The 16853-nt window shown below is 47.6% G+C and overlaps 2 protein-coding genes across 2 annotated transcripts; one reads left to right on the forward strand and one right to left on the reverse strand.

Annotated features, from left to right (window-relative positions):
- The first annotated feature begins 526 nt into the window (after nt 1–526).
- Nucleotides 527–10856, forward strand: eif5b (eukaryotic translation initiation factor 5B). Its single transcript, XM_070957605.1, has 26 exons — nt 527–636; nt 2228–2344; nt 2745–2808; nt 3011–3172; nt 3305–3824; nt 3920–4065; nt 4144–4221; nt 4307–4457; nt 4548–4640; nt 4728–4814; nt 4895–4954; nt 5329–5624; nt 5697–5804; nt 5917–6027; nt 6114–6181; nt 6768–6909; nt 6991–7122; nt 7290–7472; nt 7550–7711; nt 7802–7933; nt 8019–8150; nt 8236–8312; nt 8480–8644; nt 8731–8869; nt 8955–9116; nt 9914–10856. The coding sequence occupies exons 1-26, from the start codon at nt 602–604 to the stop codon at nt 10019–10021; spliced, it is 3630 nt and encodes a 1209-aa protein (XP_070813706.1). The 5' UTR covers nt 527–601; the 3' UTR covers nt 10022–10856.
- On the reverse strand, nt 10830–16501 carry bco1l (beta-carotene oxygenase 1, like). The gene is made up of 11 exons (XM_070957606.1): nt 16326–16501; nt 15508–15636; nt 15265–15394; nt 14262–14409; nt 13999–14146; nt 13627–13847; nt 13097–13363; nt 12885–12990; nt 12700–12794; nt 12334–12445; nt 10830–12200 (listed from the first exon to the last, which is right to left on the reverse strand). Exons 1-11 carry the CDS (start codon nt 16387–16389, stop codon nt 12046–12048), a joined length of 1575 nt encoding a protein of 524 aa, XP_070813707.1. The 5' UTR covers nt 16390–16501; the 3' UTR covers nt 10830–12045.
- Nucleotides 16502–16853: the final 352 nt, after the last annotated feature.

A 16853-nucleotide genomic window follows, 5' to 3' on the forward strand; every position in this document is an offset into this window, starting at 1 on the left:
TGGACGCTCATCTCGCATGACGCATGCGCAGTGACCCTGATTTGAGCCATGCGTGTTGCTGGGAGCTCTGTTGAAGAAGAGCGAAAACGCTGAGGTCTCACTCTGCTGTTGGAACCGAATCCTAATTTAATTTACCTCGCACGTTCCAGCTGCGTTCTACTGTACAGATGTACTGATACTCTGTGTATGTTGCAGATGTGTTTATATTGATGTGTGCTTTCCACTGGCTCTACATTTACACATTCATACATTTATATATTATCTTTCAAATGAGAATATATAATTACATTTTCACAAATATATCTACATTATAATGTGCAATGTGTTGAACATTATTTCTCTCTATATACAAAATAGTTGATATTTATTTTAAGATGTCTTTACATTAATTGACATAATGTAATGGTGTTTTATATTTTTTCATTTTCTGGATGGTCGACACGTTGTATGGAAAACGGCAGCGCGGTCACAGATCGGAGGTTGAAGGAAAAGATCCTGAGTGAGCACTCTTCTCTCTGTCAGCAGCAGGCGATCTTTGTCTGATGTGAGCCATCGTGTGTGTCGGCCAGCGGAGAGAGAACCGGAGAACCGCAGCGGCAGGATGGGGAAGAAACAGAAGAAATCCGGGGAGGACAGGTAGAGAAAACACAACCTGCTGTCATACATCACCTGTCCACACCGACAGCCGACAGGGCTGAACTTTCCTGCCCCGTCAACACCTCAAAACAGGCCCGTTAGCCCGCTGGTTACACTCTTAGCTTAGCGGCTAGTTACGATAGCAGATGCTAACCACGAGTCAGTGGATGTGTGCAGATCATTTAAAGAGCCTGAAAATGGTTTAAGATGAATTACACAACAAGCAGGCGAGCCGACACGGGCTCACCGGGCCAAACACGGCGTGTAAGGGCTTGTTTACAGCTTTGGTCTTGGGTTTAATGGCGTGAGATGGAGAAATTAGCCAGGTTACTAAGCTAGCTTAGCGTTAGCTTTCACAGAGCCGGCTGCTCACCTCCTCCGAGGTCCGACTAACTGTGTTTCATTATTATCTCTCACAGTCAGAAAAATGGCCCCTAAACTGTCAATTAACAGCATGAACCTTGACCTGTGAATGCTAAGCAGAGCCACAACCGTGGGACGTGACCTGAGCAGCTAAGCTAGCTGTTAGCCGGTTTATCTTGGTGTCTTGCACTTGTCACAGCACCGTGTGCTTATGTGTTAACGTTGGCCGCCGATCAGGCAAAGCTGATGTAATGCTGGGTATCTGCTCACCTGCTGACCCACCGCTGCTCAGTGACGTCATGTCACACCTGTGTTTCTGCACTGACAGGTAGCTGTATGTCACAGTCCACAGTCCTGTTGGTGCTCTGCGTTGAGCTGTAAATGAAGACAGTTTTGTCCAAAAAGCACATTTCATCGCAGCTGACTATAATAAATACGTGTTGAGACGAAGGAGACAACAGAGGACAAATGCAAGAAACTATAATGATGATGATAATAAACTGATGGTATGGTAATTAGTTCCTTTCATCCACGAATAACAGCTCAATGTGAGATTTAAGACACAGATCTGCTTGAAAGAAGTTGAAAATTAAAGCTTGGTGGATGATTGGCGGTCTTCAGAGTGGATCAGGACGACCACTTCATTGACTTTGGTCCCCTTTGTCCACACACTGTCTTTGCAGACATCTCAGATGCTGCGAGTCTTCATGGTCAACATGTGAAATAATAAAGGGATGTGTGATGTGTCACAGAGACGACCAGAAGTCTCAAACCACAAAGACCAAACAAACAGTCATTTAGTGCGAGTGTTGAACGGCCCTGAACATCAGCAGCTCAGTGATTTACAGCATGAAATCCTCTTTAATGAAACATGGATTTAAATGGAGTACATGGAGTACATTCAAATTTAAAGTACTTGTACTTTCATATTTCCATTTTATGCTCCTGTTAACATATTACCCTTTTCTCGAAACGTTCCCCAGCCCATACGGGAGTTTCTGTCGAGTCAAGCTGTTCTCAGATCAGATCTGGCCCGCTGCGTGTCAGAGGGCTGATGGGAAATGAACGGTTGTGAAGAAAGTGCAGAGTCAGCAGCGTATTGTTCTGACACACAGAGACAGAGCCGGGCGGTTCAGCTGCTGTCTGTCCTCCTCAGCGCCTGCAGCGGTGCGTGTCTCACCGGGTTATTATCAGCTATTGATTGATGGTATCGTTGATTTTTCTCCAGCGCCAAAGACGACGGCATCGACATCGACGCTCTGGCGGCAGAGATCGAAGGAGCCGGAGCCTCCAAGGAGCCAAAAGGGAAGAAGAAGAAGAAAGGAGCCAAGAAGGACGACTTTGAGTACGACACTGCTTCTTCTTCTTCTCTCTCACCTTCTCTTCTTCTTCTCTTCCTCTTCACCTCCTGCAGCCACGAATTTGAACCACTTTTACAGAAAATGCAAACTAATCTGCGCTTCCATCCTCGACTGCGAAGCCACTATCAGCAGCTGGTGGAGTTAAATCTCCAGCCAGGCGACATTAAATCTTAGCAGAAGAAGAAGAAGACACAAGATGGCGTCATTAACAAGGCGCTTTGTGCTCGACAGTTAGAGTGGATCTCAAACGGTGGCAGTCGAACGTGTCTGTCAGTTTCTTGTGCTGATGTGAGGAAGGTGACGGCCTCCTCATCGCTCCACACACATCAGACACACACTGTCACAGATCGTGATGTTTAACCTCTCGTGTGTGTCCTCCTGCAGCGAGGACGACATCCAGAAGGAGCTGGAGGAGTTGTCTCTGGAGGCTCAGGGAGGGAAGGCAAAGGTAGGCACACCTGTTTGGATCGATCATCCGTCACCATCAGGGTGCCTCTTTTTGGTACCATGACATCACTGGATAATAATGACATATGACATAATGACAGCAGTCAGCTGATTAATCAATAATCAAACTAATCATCAGTTCCAGCCCTGATCTGAAAGCCTCTATGAACATGTTCCCACAGTGTTTCACTTTCCCTCTGCAGAAAACAGACGCCACAGAGGAAGTGGAGAGCGTCGAGCCTCCCAAACCAGAGAAGAAGAAGACCAGGAAGGGGAAGAAGGGGGGAGCCAGCCCTGAGGAGGAGGAGGGTGATGAAGGTCAGCTTAGCGAGGAGAGGAATGGAGAGCAGAAAGACAACAAGAAGGTGAGGAATCAATAAGTCAACGCATGAAGAAATATTTATTTTTAGGTCTAAAAACGACATATTTCTCTTCAGATTTTCAGTCGTTTGTCCTTCTGAGCCTCCGTACTGATTCTTTTCTCTCTGCGTCTCCAGGCGCCTCCTGCTCCTCCTCCCTCCGACTCCGATGAGGACAGCGGCTCATGTTCTCGCCTCAAGGCCAAAGAGGGCAAGAAGGGCGGCAAGAAAGCTTCAGTGTCGGAGGAAGAGGAGGGCAGAGATGACGATAAAGGCGTGAGGAAAGGAGGAGGAGGAGGGAAGGAGGAGGACGACGACGACTCAGACGACGAAGAGTTCACCTCGAGGAGAGACAAGAAGAAGAAGAACAAAGGCAAGGCAGCGAAGGGGGAGAGCGAGGATGAGGAGGAGCAGGACGAGGAGGAGAGCGGAAACTTCAAGATTAAGACGGCGGCTCAGAAGAAGGCGGAGAAGAAGGAGAGGGACAGGAAGAAGAAGGAGGAGGAGAGGATGAAGCAGAAGAAGCTGAAGGAGAAGGAGGCCAGCGCAGAGCCAAAGAAAGAGCCGGAGAAGAAGACGGCAGATGCCACGCCCCCTCAGACCGCTCCGCCCGCGGCGGTGATGGAGGAACAGGAAGCGGCGGAGCCAGCAGCCGAAGGTAAGATGTCACTTCCTGTCTGTTGCTGACGCTTTCTTTTTTGACAAATAGATAAACTTTAAAGCAGCAGTTTTTCTTCTTCTGTGTTTCTGCAGAGGAGCCCGAGGGTGACAAGAAGAAGAAAGACAAGAAGAAGAAGAAGGGAGAGAAGGAGAAGGAGGAGAAGGAGAAGGAGAAGAAGAAGGGACCCAGCAAGGCCACAGTGAAGGCCATGCAGGAAGCTCTGGCCAAGATGAAGGAGGTGGGGCATTGTGGGAAATGCAGTCAGCTATGACGGGAGTCTCTGTGATGTCTGAAAATGATTGTTTGTCGTTTGCAGGAGGAGGAGCGAGCCAAGAGGGAGGAGGAGGAGCGGCTGAAGAGGCTGGAGGAGCTGGAGAGGCAGAGGCAGGAGCAGGTAAAACACCTCCTCCTTTAGCTTCTGTTTGATTCATTCATCTGTCCCCGCTGTGACCTTTGACCCCCCGCGTCCCTCCCGTTAGGAGCGCCTGGAGCTGGAGCGCAAGGAGAAGAAGAAGCAGAAGGAGAAGGAGAGGAAGGAGCGTCTGAAGAAGGAGGGAAAGCTGCTGACGAAAGCCCAGAGGGAGGCGCGAGCTCGGGCCGAGGCCACGCTCAAGATGCTGCAGGCTCAGGGTGAGTGAGCGTCCACCAATCACGTCGCAGCTTCCTCTGCGCCATGTTTGCTGAGCCACAGAGTTTCCAGTGATCTGTGTCTCCCCGCAGGTGTTGAAGTGCCATCCAAAGACTCGATGCCAAAGAAGAAGCCGGTTTATGGAGACAAGAGGAAGAAGAAGCCCAACGCCCAAACTCCTGAAGGTACGCCGCCGCCCGCCACCAGCTGCCTCTCAGCGTTTACCCAGACAAACCTTTTAAACAGCCTCCTCTTTTCTCCGCCGCCGCCAGAAACATCAGAGGTGACTTCACCCTCGTCGGAGACTCCAGAGCCGGTCGCCATGGAGACAGAGACGGAGAAGCCGGCCTCAGAGCCAGGTGAGTGGAGGAGTCGGGAGGGAGGACCAGACAGAGGAGGGTTTGTGATCTTCACGCTGACGACTCGTTTGTGTGTGCAGAGGTGAAGCCGGAGGCCGCTGTGGACGACTGGGAGGCCATCGCCACCGATGAGGAGAAAGGTGAGAGGATTTATCGTTTATTCATCCCTGAAGCATCGCTGATGCAACCAGGAGATCTCCAGTGATCTCCTGTACGAGGAGCAGTTCACTTTAAGGACAGAATTCAGAAATACGGCAAAATAATCTTTCACGATGGCGGGATTAGCTGCTCCACACACCCGCAGTGCAGCATGTCTGCTCCTGTGTGCTCCTCCTCGTGTGTGTGCGGTGGATCTAACTTATGCCGATGTGAAGAGCGGTTCATGTGTGTTTCAAAAAGTCATTGATACGTATTCTTCATCGATTCTGCTCCAGCGTACGCGCAGAGAAGCTTTAAATTGTTAAATCTGTGAATGGAGCTTGGTGCGAGGATAGAACGTCTGTGTTTGTGTCAGAGTTGAAGAAGGTCCACATCGAGGTGAAGGAGGACCCCGCTGCTCCACCTCAGCCCACGGGCAGCGAGGAAGACGAGGAGGAGGAGGAAGACGAGGAAGAGGACGAGGAGGATGAGGAGGAAGACGACGACGATGAGGAGGAGAGCGATGAGGAGGGGGAGAAGGAGGCAACGGCGGCGAGCCAGGCGAAGAGGAGGGCCGCAAAGGAGAGCGAGGACGAGAGCAGCGAGAGCGACGATGACGACGGCAGGACGAAGGAGGAGCGACTGTACGACCGCGCCAAGAGGAGGATCGAGGTGAGACGCAGGAGGAGCGACGCCTCGTCCCTTTCCCCTCGGCTCTGACTGACAGGCTGTGTGTGTTCACAGAAACGCAGAGCGGAGAACCTGAAGAACACCGACGTGGACACTCTGAGAGCGCCGGTGGTCTGCGTGCTCGGACACGTCGACACAGGGAAGACCAAGATCCTCGATAAGGTAACTGTTTGCTGACCGCGTGTCGTTTACTGACTGTTTGTTGTTTACGGACTGTTTGTTGTTTACGGACTGCTTGTCATTTACTGACTGTGTGTCGTCGCTGTTTGTGTAGCTGAGACACACTCACGTTCAGGACGGCGAGGCCGGAGGAATCACTCAGCAGATCGGAGCCACAAACGTCCCCAGAGAGACGATCGAGGAGCAGACGAGGATGGTTAAAAATGTACGACCACACACCGCACACACATGCGCACACACATGCGCACACACAGCGTCAGCTCAGTGTTAACAGTGTTTGTGTTTGTGCAGTTTGACAAAGAAAGCCTGAAGATCCCCGGCATGCTGATCATCGACACACCAGGACACGAGTCCTTCAGGTGAGACACAACAACAACTGTCAAAACCCACCAATCAGCTTCAGAAGGCTGCAGTGTCCCATGAGAACCATCATCAGTCATGCACAGGTCGTCTTCTTCACTGTGTCCAGTGGAGGAAGTATTCAGATCCTCCAATGCAGTACAAGTACCACACTGAAAATACTCTGTGACAATTTGAAGTCCTGCAAAGAAAATATTACTTCAGTATAAGTATAACCAGCAAAATGCACTTGAAGTATTAAAGTAAAAGTACTGCAGTGCAGTAAAGCGTCCCCTGTGTCCTCTTGTCTCTGTTCTCATCAGATCACTATGTCTCCTGTACTCATGTCAAAGCAGGATTTGCTGTTGGAGCTCATTTCCAGCTGATTCGTAAAGGACGATTCTTTTCCTTCTGGCTGAATCTGCTGATTATTTCCTCCATCAATCGATCGCTTGTTTGTTTGGAAACATTCTGAAAACTGTGAGAAATGTGATTAAGTGTGCTTTCTGCTCTGAGCGCGGCGGCCTTCCCTCTGCTGCTGCAGAGGAAATGTGCTGAGTCACCGTGAGCGTCCCCTCACTGACGTGCCTCTCCGTCTCCCGTCAGTAACCTGAGGAACAGAGGCAGCTCGCTGTGCGACATCGCCATCCTGGTGGTGGACATCATGCACGGCCTGGAGCCTCAGACGCTCGAGTCCATCAACCTGCTGAAGGAGAAGAAGTGCCCCTTCATCGTCGCCCTCAACAAGGTGCGTCTCCTCCTCATCATCAGGTATGTCTTCTTCTTCTTCTCCTTCTGGTTTTGTGACGCTGACGTCGTCTGTCCTCAGATCGACCGTCTGTACGATTGGAAGAAGAGTCCCGAAACTGACGTCGTCACCACGCTGAAGAAGCAGAAGAAGAACACGAAGGACGAGTTCGACGAGAGGGCAAAGGCCGTCATCGTGGAGTTCGCTCAGCAGGTGTCCATCATTACATCATCACTCATCACCCAATCACAGCACTTCTCTTCTTTGGCGATTTGGTTGGTTGCAATCTGCGACTTGACCACTAGATGCCGCTAAATCATTATGAAAACATGATGTTTTCACAAACCAGACAAATGACCTTCAGTGTCGCCGTTCCTCAGGGTCTTAACGCCGCCCTGTTCTACGAGAACAAAGACCCCCGGACGTTTGTGTCGTTGGTCCCGACCTCGGCCCACAGTGGCGACGGGATGGGAAACCTCATCTCTCTATTGGTCGAGCTCACTCAGACCATGTTAGCCCGCCGGCTCGCACACTGCGACGAGCTCCGAGCTCAAGTCATGGAGGTACGAGGGTCTTGTTTTGTGGTGTCGCTGGGTCTCGCAGTCTGGACGGGTTTACCTGATGCTGTCTGTGCGTCCAGGTGAAAGCTCTGCCCGGCCTGGGAACCACGATAGACGTCATCCTGATTAACGGGCGTCTGCGGGAGGGCGAGACCATCATCGTCCCGGGGGTGGAGGGACCCATCGTCACGCAGATCAGAGGGTTGCTGCTGCCCCCCCCTCTGAAGGAGCTCAGAGTCAAGGTAAGAGATTTACCAGTGATTCAGACAGATGTATTGATGAGCTGCCTGCCGTACAGACTGATTGATTGGTTGATCGATTGATGTGTGCAGAGCCAGTATGAGAAGCACAAGGAGGTGTCGACATCTCAAGGTGTGAAGATTCTGGGTAAAGACCTGGAGAAGGCGCTGGCCGGGCTCCCCCTGCTGGTGGCTCACAAGGACGACGAGATCCCCGTCCTGAGGGTAACACACACACACACACACACGCAGCGTTAAAGCAGACCGGCTGTGTGAGACTCCCAGTTGACGGACTGGTGCTGGTTTTCAGGATGAACTGGTGCGGGAGCTCAAACAGACTCTGAGCTCCATCAAACTGGAAGAGAAAGGGGTTTACGTCCAGGCGTCCACGCTGGGATCTCTGGAGGCTCTGCTCGAGTTCCTGCGAACATCCAAAGTCCCCGTGAGTGCCGCTTTACTTTGAAACGCAACAGGAAGTAGAAGCCAAAACATGAGCTGACCTTTGCCCTCTGTGTGTGTTTCTGCAGTACGCCGGCATTAACATCGGTCCAGTGCACAAGAAGGACGTCATGAAGGCGTCGGCGATGCTGGAGCACGACCCGCAGTGCGTCACGCCTTCAAACTGTCTTACACATTCAGATTTTCACTCAAAAAACGCACAAAGAGCTTCTTAAATCTGACCTTTTGTTAGAAGTTAAACAGTTTATACAAGCACAGCTGTGACGGTGACGTTGCTGAAATCAGCGTCATAATGGAGGTTCTGGTGTGCAGGTACGCGGTGATCCTGGCGTTCGACGTGAAGGTGGAGAGGGAAAGTCAGGAGATGGCCGACAGTCTGGGAGTTCGGATCTTCTCGGCTGAAATCATCTACCATCTGTTCGACGCTTTCACCAAGTACAGAGAGGACTACAAGAAGGCCAAGCAGGACGAGTTCAAGTAGGGAAACAAAGACTGAAGCCTGAGGAGGCGTCTCGCGTCACCTCTCTCTCTCTGACCGTGTGTTTTCGTGTGTGTGTCGTCAGGCATGTCGCCGTGTTTCCGGCGAAGCTGCGAGTTCTTCCTCAGTTCATCTTCAACTCCAGAGATCCCATCGTGATGGGCGTGTCCATCGAGGCCGGAGTCCTGCGACAAGGGACGCCGCTCTGCGTCCCCAGTAAAGGGGTGAGACGTGCTGATTAAAAGACTGCTGAGTTCTGGATTTTGTGAATAATGGAAGTTTAGTTAATTTTATTCTTGCACGTTTCAGTTCGTGGACATCGGCGTGGTCACCAGCATCGAGATTAACCATAAGTCTGTGGACAGCGCCAAGAAGGGCCAGGAGATCTGCGTCAAGATCGAGCCCATTCCCGGAGAGTCGCCCAAGATGTACGGCCGCCATTTTGAAGCCACTGACATCATCGTCAGTAAGGTGAGGACGCGCCCGCCGACGAGGGCGGGGTTAAACGCTTCAGACGCGAAACGCTCGGTTTATTTAAAAGCCCGTTTTCAGCAAAGAGTGTGAAGTTTGTGGAGAAACGTCACTTCCTGCGACGCCACAGAAAACCAGATTTCACAGTCAGCTCGAGGTTTCAAGGTAGCAGCTCCACGACAAGAGACAGAAATGCAGTGAGGCAAGAAAGAGGAAGAATGGAGGGGAGAAACGAAGAGATACAGAAAAGTAGGTAAGACTGGGGTAAAAGAGGCAAAGAAGAAGAATGTTCTCATTGTAAGCTGTCGTTGTAGCTCGGTTTGTTCAATCTGACAAGTGTAATGATAAAGTCCAAACGTAGGTAGTTTAGTTCAGTCCAGTGGGGTTCAGCTAGACTTTAGAGAGATAAACGTTCATTTCGGTTTGATTTTACTGTAACCGTTAGCTTTTGTTGGTTCTCCAATAGTGGCCCCGGCTTTATTAGAGTCAGGCTTTTATTTTGAAACTACTTCCATCAGTTAAACAGCAGAGGCAACGCTCACCTTCATTCTCTGATTGTTTCCAGTCATTTCTACTTTGCCAATTTTTCAAGCTACTGTCAATGAAACTCAACACTTCCTGCAGCGATATTTCACATTAAAAGCCTTCCAGCGGCACAAAGAGCATAGAGGTGGATTTATTGCAGCGTGTTATGATCTGTTGTTGTGCTGATGGAATTAGTGCTTCCTGAGTTTCAGGTGTTTTGAGTGTGTGTGTCAGTTTCATGTCAGCGATAACGTGGAGGATTTTTGTTTCAGATCACACGGGCGTCCATCGACGCTCTGAAGAACTGGTTCAGAGACGAGATGCAGAAGAGCGATTGGCAGCTGATCATGGAGCTGAAAAAGACCTTCGAGATCATCTGAGGCGCCTGAAGAAACACACACACAAACGCACAGATTAACACTCACGCACACACTTCCTCCCTCAGATGACGAGCCGACGGCAGAAGGACAAAAACGAAACGAGAAAAGACGAGAAAAGTGTTTTTCTGTGAGAAACGAACAGTTTTTCCACTGTTGTAAACAGTGATAGTTTAGACCACGTCACACACACACACACACACACACACACACACACACACACACACACACACACACACAGTATTCCAACGTGCCTGTACTTCAGCATCAACATTGTGTTATTATTTTTTCTTCTTCTCTGCTCTGATTTGTGGCTGCTGCTTCATGTCCCAGGCTCCGCCCTAACGAGCTTAACGAGGCCGTCGAGTCAGCAGAGCCAGTTTTTGGCCAATCCCGCTGCATTGTTGGTTCGTACAGAGCAGCGTCGGGGCTGGAGGAGGGAAATTTGTCTTTTTTGTTTTATTTTTCCTTTTTTTTTTCTCTCTTCACAAAACACCAAATAATGGAAGCAGCAGCAGCAGCAACAGCGTCGACTTTAAAGACTTCAAAGAGCTGACTGCGTTCTTTGTCGGCCATGTTGGAGGGCAAAGGGGGGAAGTGTGAATGATGGAGGACGTCGCCTCTGCAAGATTTTAAACTGTTTTTGCTGCAACTGCTGATGTAATAAATTCCCATGATTCTGATGAAACGTGCAGATTGAGAGTTTTCAGTTCAGATCGTCCACGCCTGCAGAACAGCGACGACAGTGAAGTTTTCACATCTGAATCAGTGCGCTGTGGAAGTCTGGCTGTCAATATTACAACACAGTTAAACTCTAATAAAAGCAAGTTTTATTTTCATGTTTTGAGAGCATATTTTGATTTGCGAATTAGCGTTCAATGTTTGTATAAAGAGTTGAATTTTCTCCGTTCAGAGTCAAAACTAAATGAAAATGGGCTTTTTTCTATTCGTTGACGACATAAATTTGCAGGTTTGACTTTCGTTTTTTATGTTTAGGTTGCACTTGGTCAATTTAAAAATGAAACTAATACGTCTGAATTTTTGCAGTAATTTTAATTGTCAGAAATTAAAAACGTATCGGGAGGCAGAGCCTTCCAAAGTGTTGATATTATTATGCGAAACACTTAAATCAAAAGGAAACCTGTGTCGCTCAATCAAAGCTGAAACACCTTTTCTCGTTACCTTTACGTTTGTAACCACAAACACTCTTTACAGTCTAAACACTAAAGTCACAATGTTTCTTGTCTAAAAGACAACAGCATGTGAAAAGTGCACGTCAGAGTATTAATGTGTGTATAAAGAAGAAGTCTGATCACATGATAAGTCAACAAAACTGGTACCCGGCCATGGTTGTATCTGGTTATATGAGACTATTATGGCAAAAGGTAAGTTTGGATTTTTGTATTTCTCTCACAGTTATTTCATGGTCTGTCTTAGAAACAGACTGGTGTGTTTTATTTTGTCCATGAACTGTGTGAAAGCACATCATTGTTCTTTTTCTTTGAGAGATTCAGTAAAAACTCTAAGAAAGTGTGAAACACAGACAGCATTGAGCTGAAAAAGGAGAAATTGCAGCTGGTCTTGATTTAGTTACTGTCATGAACAACCTTCATGTTTAACTTCAGACAACAAAGAAACCAGAAAAAACCCTGTAATGTTTAATCCTGGTAATTCAAAAACTGACGGACATAAAGCTTTACTGTAACACTCAGTATTTGATGAGTTTCTACAGCCTGCATGTTCATTCCCCAACAACCCGAAGGCTGAAAATGCACCGTGCAAAAATCTGTCCCGAGGATGATCCCGTAGAAAAGGTGGTGGAGACGTTAACGTCTGAAAGGCTCCTCCTCCGGGGATCGGGTGGGGGTCCAATGTAAGTTAATGTACATTTTTAACATTGAATGGTCCCTTAAATCAGCCTTGTGTGTAAAAATGAGCACCAAAAACGTCAAACAAGAAACACAATAGAAGCAGAATATTACAGATCTACACAAAGGAATAAATTAACGCAGCCGGCATGCCGGCCATCAGACGGTGGAGGGGATGAAGTCTCCGTGAAGGTCCATGTGGACGCTGGCAGGGATGGAGGCTCGGGCGAGCTCCTTGAAGGTTTTGGCGTCGAGGACGACCATGAATGGAAGGACGTTTGGATCTGAAGAGATGACGGACGATAAGATCACCCCTACAGGGAGGAGGATACAAATGGTCAGGAGCAGGGAAGGAAGGATTCTTTCAAGCCCAGCGGTTTCTCAATGCGTGACGCAAAAATTAGCGAAAGAGCTGCTGCGGATTGGCGGACAAAGCGAAGGCCTTACCATCGTCTTCCTCCACAGCTCCCGGAGACGCAACAAACACCGGCTCTGAAGGGTAGCAGTTCTCCTGCTGCCACTCGATGTGTGTCCTGGTGACTATGTCAATCTTGGCAATCTGTTGGACAGGAGAGAGAATTGAAGTTGAGGTCAGGCGCTCGTCATTTCATGGTAATCCATCCAATGTTTGACAAAAATGTCATGACAATCGATCCAATAGTTGAAACTTTTCTGGATTGGGATTACTGGCCAATGTTGCTATTCTTATGGGTTCTGCTGCAGTTGATTTTAATTGATTTTACCATGATGAATTCATTAATATGAGGATGTTTTGGATGTTGATGGTGTTGCTGGGAGCTTGAGGTGTTTCACCTTGTTGGGATGAGGAGACCATTCCACCCTGGAGCCATAGAAGTATCTGTACTTTTTAGTGTTGAAGTTGTAGTTGATCCTTGGCAGCTCCAGACCTGTGGAGGAGTCAGACTCCTTAGTTAGGGAGGATTAAAGAGTGTTTCAGTCAGACTGACAGAGCAGCATTAATAATGATGATAACGAACCTTCGAACAGAGTGTCTGGTTGGCAGTAGACTGATCCGTCCTCCTGCATCACTGCCTGGGCCGTTGTGTCTGTCAGAGTCACCAAATTTGATCCTCGGGGAGATTCCTGGAAAACACACCACCGCAAACTCTTCATACAGACATGCAGTTCATAAAATGATGAAGTGGAAATTAAAGCAAGTGTTTTAGGCTGTTTTGTGGTCTGACTTTACCTTATCCACGTTGAGCGGCAGCACGAACCGCTGGCAGTGTGGCGGAGAGAAGCGTTGGTTGGACTGGATGAAGCTGCCGGTCTCCTGTTTCATGTTCTTGAGGTAAAACATTTCATACAGGTTGCTGTCCTTGTAGCTGATAAGATCGAACACCACGTGGCCGTCTGCCTCGTACGCATTGATGTGGTGAAAAACCACCAGGGCGTCACCATAGAAACGAGTGGACACCGCCTTTCCCGTCTTTCTGTTGATGACGTGAAACAAAGTCTGCGAAGGGAAGGAACACTTCAGTCACACTGTCGATCTATCGACAAGCAAAAATAACTCAATTCAATCCTCGGTGCCAAAAACAGTCCAGTTCAGACCTGTGTATCATGATAGATTTTTGTCTTATGTCAACACCCAACGCAAATCTTTGAGCCCTCAAATCCCACAATTTATAGCTTGCAATCTCTGCTGCTTAAGCAATTTCTGCTAAAAAAGGTATGAGTTTCAAAAGCTGGTTGAGACCAAAAGCGGAGCTGACTCACGGTGTCATCCTTGTCGTATTTGAGGCAGCTTCCCCAGGTGACTCCTCTGAAGTAGGCGGTGGCCAGTTTGACGATGTCCAGTTTAAAGGGCTGCTCCACGAACACAATGTAGTTGTCGGTCATGCCAAAGCTGTGGAAGTAGCTCGGGAACAGAGTGGAGCGGAAAGGAATTGAACAGACCTGCTGAACCTTCCTCAGCGCCGACTTCTTGTGTTCTTTATCTGAAACAAGCAAACTGGAGCTGTGGCAACTTTATCGCTGCAAATAATCTAAGACATTGAGATTCTTGTTCCCTCACTGAGACTGGAAAGGCCCTCCGACATCAACATGAACCCCATATGAAGTCGAATCAGATGGCTGTGACCACCGTACCTGAAGCATTGGCGGGGACTTTGAAGATAACGTATTTTGGCCGACCGAGGCCCATGATGGCAGTGCCCATGTTGTAGGTGTTGCCCTCGTTGTCATAGTGAGGGTGAGCCGTCGCCAAGTTCAGAGCGATGTGGTTCCTGTAGTTAATCTGGAATTTGGCAGCATGGTTGTTGTACAGAGAACATGTGATAAGTTTGGGGAAATATTTGTACCAGATCAATGACCCTTTTGACCTTATTAGAGCTAGGTGGAGACCTACTTACCCTGCCAACAGTTTCCAGGGTAGCAGGATCAATCTGGTTCATGTAGTTGACCTCAGAGGAGGCGTAGTAGTCCTGACCGTAGCGAATGATGTTGATCAGGTTGTTGTCGGTAAAGTCCGGGATGACGTTGCTGAGGTGTGTGAATGTCCTTGTGAGAGTGCGAGAAAAGTTTTTGGGTGTTTTAATCAGTTGACTGTCAGTTTTACTCGTTCCAGACAGTTCAAGATATCGTAAAATCGGTAGACTTTACCACCAATGACACAACCTCACATTCATGTAGAAACGTTTGCTCTGTGTGGACTGAAACAGATTCTGTTTGGACGGGATGGACCTTAACTGAATGCATGTCGTCAAAAGGACCAAAAAAGATCTCTACATACGTGTCCTGGATGGACTAACATAGATCTGTATGTCCTGAAGGGACAGAAACATATTGATATGTGATTGGATTACAACAGATCAGGTGGAACAGAGTTAGTCTTGGTCTTAGATGGGCTAAGATAAATCTGGATGTGTCTTATATGGACTCAAACAGATCTTCCGATCTTCAATGTCCTGGGTCAACTGAAACTGACTTCTGTGGGTCCTGGATGATCTGAAACCAATCAGTATCGGTCCAGGATGGACTGGGATTTATCTCCATGTGTGTTAATGGATTAAAACAGGTGGATGACCAAAAGAGAAAGGTCTCCATCTGTCCTGGGTACTGTAAACTGAAACAGATCTCTGCTTATCCTACAAGGACTGAAACGTGTCTCCACATGTCCTCGATGAGCTGAAATAGACCTCTTCATGTCCAGGATGGAGTAAAACTGGTCTCGAAGTCTCCTGGATGGCCTAAAGTAGATCTTTATGTCTCCTGAATGGCCTAAAGTAGATCTTTATGTCTCCTGAATGGACTAAAGCAGATCTTTCAGTCTTCTGGATGGACTAAAATGGATCTTTACGTCTCCAGGATGGACTGAAACATAAGTATCTCGATGTTTTCCTGGATGGTCTGTACCTGGAAAAGATGTTTTTGCAGGGATCTGGGTAGATCATGGTTCCAAACTCGGAGACGACAATCCTGTCGGCCTGGATGTTCCGTTTGTAGGTTTCGCTCTTCAGAAACTTACTTCTGTAAGTCACCTCACCTGAAACAAGGTCACAGCTGTAAACACCTGGAGTAAAACCAAGTACCAGATCTTTCCTTGTTCAGCAGTGAGTTTAACTTTTCTGCCATCAGATTTTAAATAGAGAGTCTCACCATTGCAGAAGGTGAAGCTGTGGATAAGGGACATGCCGTCAAACCAATGGTTGTACTCATGGCTGCCGACAGAAAAAAGGCCGGGCCCGTTCCTCAGCAGAGTGCCCTGGAGCCAGGACGGGATGGAGCCTGCAGGTCAAAGGTCACACAGGTTTTTTTTTTTTTTTACCTCAAGCTAATATTGAAGTTTTCGGTCACTCAGAGGAAAAACAAAAAGGTGAACAAGAAGATAAAATCAAAGTAAATGCATAAAGATACATCTAATGTCTATATTTAATACATTACGACAACAATGAAACATCAAAACAATCAACAAATAATGCACAATGATTAATCTGATGATTATTTTTACAGTTTCTATGACGTGGAAAAGAAAAGCAAAAAATCCTCTCATTTGAGTTTCTGGAACAAGAGAATGTTTTTTAATTATCTTTGCTTCAAAAATGACTCAAATGATTGATCAATTATCAAAATAGTTGATCAAGTGAAAGTGGAAGAAAAGAAGCATTCAGATTTACTGAAGTAAAAGTCGTAATACCACAGTGTAAAAATACCCAACAGCAAGTTTAAAGTGTAGTCGTACGCATAGATAGATAATGAAAAGGCTTTATTTACAGTGAATAAACCATTTCTTATAGCCATAATTTACCAATAAGGACAACTTTTGAGTTTTCAGGTTGTAAAAAAGTGTATGTTGCTTATGCAAATACTTGTATATTTCTTATTAACAGCTTATTAAAAGTTAAAAAGCAGCACAATGCAATGTTTTATAAACCCGCTGAAGCAGCAGCACGACCGTCTGAGACTCTTTAACTCACCTTTCACTTGAGCTTCGACTGGCTCCGGAGTTTCTAATCCATTTCTTGCAAATATCGCCTGCATGTTCCTCTTCTGAACAACAAGCCTTGTGTAATTACCAGCATGCACTGCTGCAGCCCCCCACCCTCTGAGCTCGCGCTGGCAGCGGCAGTCTTATGTAGCCTCCGTCAGCACTGACGTGATCGTCCGCAGGTGCCAGAAAACTGAAAAAAGGAACAAACTCTGCGGATTACATAACCGCTCTGCTGTGGACTTCACTCTTCGCTGCTTTTCAGAATAAAATACTGTGTGGTGGTCTGCCTGCGTCTGACCTACTTAAAGCTTCACATGATCCCAGTTTCCACACAAAGACAAGAACAGTCATTTTCCAGTCAGCGTCAGTACCGGCATGTTATTAGAGCGCAGCACGACGATAAATCGCTCTCCTTTCATTGTTATTTCATTTAACAAGACGTCCCCTTCAGTGAAAGAGTCACTTTTCATGACGGCATTCTTCAGTTTCATCTGAGACGCAGTCGACCTTGTTT

The sequence above is a fragment of the Chaetodon trifascialis genome, chromosome 24, assembly GCF_039877785.1.
Source record: "Chaetodon trifascialis isolate fChaTrf1 chromosome 24, fChaTrf1.hap1, whole genome shotgun sequence".
NCBI lineage: Eukaryota > Metazoa > Chordata > Actinopteri > Chaetodontiformes > Chaetodontidae > Chaetodon > Chaetodon trifascialis.